This window comes from Cyprinodon variegatus, unplaced genomic scaffold (genome assembly GCF_000732505.1).
Source record: "Cyprinodon variegatus isolate N-32 unplaced genomic scaffold, C_variegatus-1.0 Scaffold118, whole genome shotgun sequence".
Taxonomy (NCBI): Eukaryota; Metazoa; Chordata; class Actinopteri; order Cyprinodontiformes; family Cyprinodontidae; genus Cyprinodon; species Cyprinodon variegatus.
Window position 1 is genome coordinate 240,598 of NW_015150571.1, and position 7,118 is coordinate 247,715.

The 7,118-nt window shown below is 35.6% G+C and overlaps 1 protein-coding gene across 3 annotated transcripts; it reads left to right on the forward strand.

Annotated features, from left to right (window-relative positions):
- Positions 1-325: 325 nt before the first annotated feature.
- LOC107085181 (histidine triad nucleotide-binding protein 2, mitochondrial-like) lies at positions 326-4,178 on the forward strand. 3 transcript variants are annotated; one of them, XM_015375383.1, is made up of 5 exons: positions 326-429; positions 805-942; positions 1,026-1,130; positions 3,283-3,355; positions 3,441-4,178. In XM_015375383.1, the coding sequence occupies exons 1-5, from the start codon at positions 427-429 to the stop codon at positions 3,530-3,532; spliced, it is 411 nt and encodes a 136-aa protein (XP_015230869.1). In that variant the 5' UTR covers positions 326-426; the 3' UTR covers positions 3,533-4,178. The 3 variants fall into 3 exon arrangements, with proteins under 3 accessions (XP_015230869.1, XP_015230868.1, XP_015230867.1); XM_015375382.1 differs by having other exon boundaries at positions 349-568; XM_015375381.1 differs by having other exon boundaries at positions 372-709.
- The last annotated feature ends 2,940 nt before the right edge of the window (positions 4,179-7,118 follow it).

The window sequence follows — 7,118 nt, forward strand, 5'->3', positions numbered from 1 at the left end:
TTCCTCCATACAATTCATCTGATTTTCAGTAGTTGTATTTTTATTAATTAATTTTTTTTTATTTGTTTACTTACTTGGATTTATTTTGCATATTTGAACACTGCTGTTCTTGAAGTAACCCCGCATACGTCATAAGTGTCGCCTTTAGTGTCATTTAAAATATGTCGGATATTTGCGTTAACAATATTAGCAGGTGAGAAGATTCGTATTTACTACTTTTGCGTTGAACAACATTTTGATAAAAGGGGGTCGATGTATAAAAAGTAAATCAAATTGACTTATAAAGCTCATTAGCAAGTTCCCGATGTAAATTAAACAGAACAGGTCTAACAGCAATACTCCATTAAGCTGGGGTTTTACGTGAGGTACCTGAATGTAGCATTACCTCGGCGAATTTAGGGTTGGAGTTTCTGAGTTTGGTCTGCAATGGTAACAAAGTTCAGCTTTTCCAGCAGTGAACTGCAATAATAGTTAGCTAGCTATGTATATTCGTAATATTTTTCGAGCACAGTTGGTCGGAGCCAGAGTCCTCCTGTTTAACCCTGTGCAGCGCGTTTATGGAGCCCAGGTAGCTGCCCTAAAACCAATCTGCTTCTTTACTATCATAAACATTTTCATTTCGCTTAATGTTGCTGAGCTTTTGCACAACAAAAACTCTGGTAGTTCTGTCGGTGGCTGTGGGAAACCTTCAGTATCCCACCCCCAAGAGGTTTGACGCATTAACACATTAACCTCGACTAAACGCGCTCTTCATTTGGTTATAGTACAAAAATGTTCAAATCTGCCTGTTGTCAAAACTTTCAGAGATCACTCTGCACCAAAAGCGATGAGGTGAAGCTGGCAGAGGAGGCTAGCAGAAAGTATGGCTCTCCAGGTCCAACCATCTTCTCCAAAGTGATTGATAAAAGCATCCCTGCAGATATTATTTATGAAGATGACAAGGTAAACAACACATAGAGAACTCACATGGTCCAGTCTATCGGAAATAACACTATTTTATGTTTTTTGTTTTTTTGTCTTGTTAGTGTTTGGCATTCAGGGACATCAACCCACAGGCCCCTGTTCACTTCTTGGTCATTCCAAGGGCCCCTATTCCTGGAATAAGTGCAGCCGAAGATGATGATGCAGAGGTATGAAGCTCTGCTTCCTGTAGAATTCACTCTTCTGTAATTATCTTTAACTTTGCCTAAGATAAAAATAATTCAAACAAAAAAATAAAAACAATAGAATTACAATTAAATTGAAGAATGTCAAATCGTGGTTTAATTAGCTAATGGAAAAGAAGCAATCTGAAAGAGCAACCTTAACGTGTCTTGATTGATATATTTTTTTATAAGGCTGAGCTAAATTTTAGTTGCCCAACTCGGGCAAGATTCCTGCTATACTCGTAAGTATCAAGACATTACTTACACAGGACCTGTCTGACACAATGAAGTAGGCCAAACATTCTAAAAAGTATGGAAGCAAATCTTTACCATATTTCAAATGAAAAAGCATTTTCAGAAATGCTTTTTCATTTTAAGAATGTGGCTGCATTGTTTGACTCATAAATGAAATTAGTCATCAATAATCCTGTTTGCATTTTCATTTTCTTCTTTAATACTGCTCATTCTTTTACTTAATTAAAAAGAAAAAGACATTTGAGATTTATTTTTCAAAATTTACCCCAGCAAATACATACCAAAATTCAATTTGAAATGTAAAATTTGAAAAAGCAAAAGCATTTCCAGAAATGCTTTCTCATTTTAAGAATACGGCTGCATTACTTGACTAATAAATAAAATGAGTAATCAATCATCCTATGTGCATTTGCACTTTTTTCTTTAAGACTGCAAATTTTATGCCACAATCAAAGAGAAAACATAGCAGACGTTGCTTTTTCGTTTTCGTGGTCTGCCAGCAAAGTACTGTCCATAACTCAAAAACGGAAAAGCATTCTGAGCGGTGGGTGAAGCAGAGTAACATCAGCAGCCGCTTTTCCTCAGGAAGAGCTCTTCCTCAAATGTCTTTTTCATTTTAATTAAGTAAAAGGATGAGCAGTGTTAAAGAATAAAATGCAAACAGGATTATTGATTACTAATTTCATTTATGAGTCAAACAATGCAGCCACATTCTTAAATTTAAAAAGCATTTCTGAAAATGCTTTTTCATTTGAAATATGGTAATGATTTTCTTCCATAAAAAGAACTTAGCTCATCTGATAAGAGTAAAAATGGTCTGTAGTGATCCACTCCAGATATTCATATTTGTCTATCTGTGACATCTATGGTCCCTACCTCAAATATATTTTAAGGACAGCTCTATATATTTTGGAAAATTTACTTACTGTAACTTTAACATATGCAGAACATAAAGAGACAAAGCCCATTTGGAGAAAATCTTTAATTTCTAATTTGGTTCTGGTACAGTTTGTTGAATCATTTTGAGAAATTCTATGGTGGCTGGGAGGTGCAAATATATAAACATGCAGCAAATACAGGAAGTACTGCAAACACAGCAATGAATTTAATGCTAAACACAGGCAAAGTAACAACATTGCAAAAGAGAAATGTTGCAAACCTAGAAAATAGAAAAACAGCAGAAGTGCAATTTTATGAAAAAGCATTAAACACATTAATGATGCTAAAACACAAACACATGCAAAGTAGAAAATTGTAACTAGCAAAACAACAGTAAGTTAAGAAAAGCTGCAAATGAGCTCTGGGTGACAGGAGTGCTTTTGGCCACCAGGGGGAGATGATCTCAAACTCATTTAGGACCAGACTAAGAAAGACATAAACAAGATACCCAGAGAGATGAAGTGTTTAAAAAAGATTAAAAGGAAAACAAACCTTTTCTTTCTTACTGTGTAATGCAATGGATTTGGTCCGTAGTAACCAGATCATAGTAATGTCTGTGGTTTGGTACCATATCAGCCCATGATTGTTCCTCTACTACTGGTTTTGATCCCTTTCATTTAGTGGAGTTTCTCTGCAGCTTTTCTTAACTTGCAGTTTCTTTATTTTATTAATTGAAACATTTTTCATTTACTTGTGTATTTGCTTATTTGTCACATTTGATGTCTGTTAGTCTAATTTTTGTGTTTGGACTACGTTTTGTAATTGTTGAGCATATGCTTATTTTATATATTAATTAGCAATGTACAAAGATTAAATTTAAGAGCTATTTTAAGTTTTATATATGATGTAGATGTTCTAGATCCAAACACCTTTTTAGATTTTTTTTCTTCTTTTTTTTAAATCTAAAAATATTCTGTCTTCTTTATTTTTCTCCATTGTTCAGCTCTTGGGACATTTGTTGGTTGTTGCTAAAAATGTGGCGAAGCAGGAACCTCTTAGCGAAGGCTACAGAGTGGGTAAGTATTTTCATCCAGCTTAAAGGTTCTTCTCAGTAATAAAATTAATTCAATTATCGATTAATGACCTACGTTGAATTGGCAGTGATCAATAATGGAAAACACGGATCTCAGTCAGTGTACCACCTTCATATCCATGTTCTGGGAGGAAGACAGATGGCCTGGCCACCAGGATAAAGAGGATCACACAACCGTGAAAATGTCTGCAGCCATTCTTTCAAGACACCATGTTTTCCTCAATTTGATTAATTAATTGTAGCCTGTAGTTTAGTAGGATTTATTTTAGGTCTTTCAAGTGTGTGTGTGTTTTTTTTTTTTAACTTTGGTTGTCTTTAATAACACAGATTTAATCAGGCAGGACAGATTCTACACTATATGTTGAAATATCCCACCTTTTTAGCTATAAGCACTTTGGAAATCGTGTCGTTGGGGCAAAAGTAGCTTTTAATGACTGTGACAACAGATTTTTTTGTTAATCTAAATAAAGTCACTGAAAAAACAGGAAAAAACCCAATTTGTCTTACAACAGACTACTTGTAATTAAGCAGCTAAAAACTGTAAATGAATGATATTGAAATATCAAATGAAGGCCTTCAGTAGTAGGATACCTGCTGTCTTATTTCTACATCTTAAGCCTGATTTCAGAACTTGTATAAGCACGAAATGACATCTATCTGTTCTGAAGTCTTTGTGTTGTGATGTGTACAAAAATGCTTTATTACGTCAAATGCGAATATGTTGATCTTTGCAAATGTAAAAATGAACAGATTTAAATAAAGAATTGTAATTGTATTTTGATTTGACACAAGTATTAAACTGCATAAGGTCAAAATGTTCAATACCTGTGATTTTTTTCTTGATATCAAGGACCTTTTATTGGAGGGGAATTAATTTGCAGACATTGGATGTCTTAGAAATTAATCTATGATGTCTGTTGCAGAACAAATCTTAGCCCATCTGAACCAAATCAGTGAGAATTAGTATTACTTGCTGGTTTGAGGGTTAAGTAGCATCATTTTAGCATATGAATTTTAACCATCAAAATTACTCAAGAGTGAAAAAAAAATATACAACATAATCTCAAGAATATCCAGATGGTAATGCTAGTACATATACACAAAAGCAGGGGTGTATGGCAGACAAGTATCTAAGAGGACCCAAAGTGCAGCTTCACAGCCCTTAAATGGTGTGCAGGTGATCGTTGATTGACGGAGACCCAAGAAGCGGCACCCAAGCAGGAAGAGGCAGAGCCTAAAACCAACTGGCATTACTTCAGTGTGAAAACAAAACGACATCCACCTTGGGGATGTAACACCCCCACCCATAAGAAACAATAGTAAAGTTTGTTAACATTGTACACAATCGCACTCTTGAGAGTTTATGTTACTTGATTTCAGTATTCTAATTTTGAGAGATCAAAGCCCACCTCATCAGTCGTTGATTGTTGTTGTACATTCATGCAAGGAACACAAGAAGGTTTTGGTCATTAAAGACCTGGAGGTTTTGAAGTGGATCCCACATACACATCAAAGTGCTGCAGAGCCAGAATCATTGCTAGAGTCTCCTTTTCAATTGTTGAATATTGTCTGTTATGGGCATTAGACTTCTCACAAAAGGAGCAAACAGGATGCATCACTCATTGGGCATCATCTTGAAGAACAGCTCAAGCACAGGAGCACTGGATAGAAGACCAAAAGCACAGTCAAACGTATGCTGACATGCAAAACTCCAAATAAATGTTACTCTTGGGCTGCAAACATTAATCAGCCTTGTTACAACTTTAGATAAGTTTTTTTTATTTATTTATTTATTTTTTTTTTTTTTTTTACAAAAACAGATAGTAGAAAACCATACCCTGAGGTGTCAAGTAACAAAGTACAAATGCCTTACTTAATTAGAAGTTTTGGCTATCTATAATTTACTGGAGTATTTATTTTTCAGATAACTTTTTATTTCCACTCCTTACATTTTTGTGCAGTTAACTCTACTTTCTACTCCTTACATTTTCATTACAGACTTGTTGGTTATATTTCATTTAAGCTAATTTTCGTTATAGGCCCACCCCAGCCCAGCCCAAAATAAACATTAAATTAATTTATTTCATCCAGACAATGAATTTCTTTGTGGTTGGACTCGATACTGCACCAACTTGTAGTTTGCCAATTCATCCAGAATTGTGGAAAAATGTTCTTTTAATAGGATAGCGCAGTATAAGGTTTAAAGCTTCTGTTATCTACATTTTTTCCTGCATTACTTTTATACTTTTAGTAGTTTTAAAATGGTACTTTTACACTTATGCTTGAGAAGAAAGCTTAAGTTGATTTATAACAGAAGGATTTATACTTCTACTTGAGTTATAAACATCAATAATTTTGAAACCTCTGACCACACCTTGGAATCTTCATCGCCCCCTTTGGGTACGGGAAAGGTAATTATGGCATCTACCTTTGCACTGATGAGATGAACCTGGCCTTGCCCACCTTCCTTTCCATGGTAGGTTACCGTGGCCCTGCCAAGCTCCCATTTCACCAAGCTGAGAGTCACTGAAGCCTAAGCTAGACGCTTAAACACAGTGGCAACTTGATCAGACCAGTTTAAAGTAAAGACAACCACATCATAAACTTTACAGTTTCCCACATGAGTCGACATCAACCTCTGGAACGTTGCAGGTGCATTTCTCATTCCATATGCCATCGCTGTATATTGTAGAAAATGATCAGGTGTAACAAGCAAGGAAAGCTCCATAGACTATGGCTTTGTATAGCCAAACTATGCTCTAGAAGATAATCTGTTTCCTGTTTTATCACTTCTCTATTGTTCATATTCATATGATAAGCAGTGCATATTCAACACTGATGTCATACTTCAGCACTGTAGTATGTGACGGGATATCACCAAAAAACTTTGGATGGCTATATATAAGGACTTCAATGTTTGAACATCAACTTAGAAAGTACCTCAGAATGAAGCATTCTTGCACACGGATAGCAGGCCTCACAGAGCTCATCTTCATCTGCACCCACTTTCAGGCCTGAGGAAAAACCCAGAGAGATTCTGGAGATATCTGGTGATTTTTTTAGCTGTGACGACTAAGCAGGCTATTCTGCAGAACAACAAAGAGAATCAGTATGAAAGGATTTAAGCATAGTTGCAATGACTCAAGCGTGTTTTTCGCTTCCTATCTGGTGTTTTAATCACATATCAGTTTCATTCACTTTTTTATCCACCTAGTATGGTCCGCAGAATTGGGCAAATAATGGAGAGTTAGAAGTTAGTAGAAGAACCAAAACCTTGCTTAGCTTCTCGGATAGCAAACACCAGCAGGGGTACTCCATCCAAAGCCTTTCCAGTACTCAAGCAGTAATTTCTGGAACATTGCCAGACAAATGTCTATTGCCAGCATTCCAACGCTATCTGTCTGTCTGTCTGTCTGTCTATCTTTATATCTATGTATTTAGATCCACAGCGTATAAAGACAAAATTATTTTTCACTAATTACTATTGAGTCTTACAAAATAAATCCTTACATTATTATTCTGGCACATCTGCACAGCACCTCGGCTGCAGGCTGTTATAAATCAAAATCATAAATTATTCTATGGAAGAGGAGGTGTTAGCCCCTCTGAGTGAGTTAGAAAATGTTTAAGCTGGAAAGATTATATTCATTTATGACAAATCTTTTGGCTCTAAATGTTTTATTTTAACTGTCTTAGTCTCAGACTTCCAGTTCATGTTTGTGTCTTTGGCAAGAATCAAGCTTCTC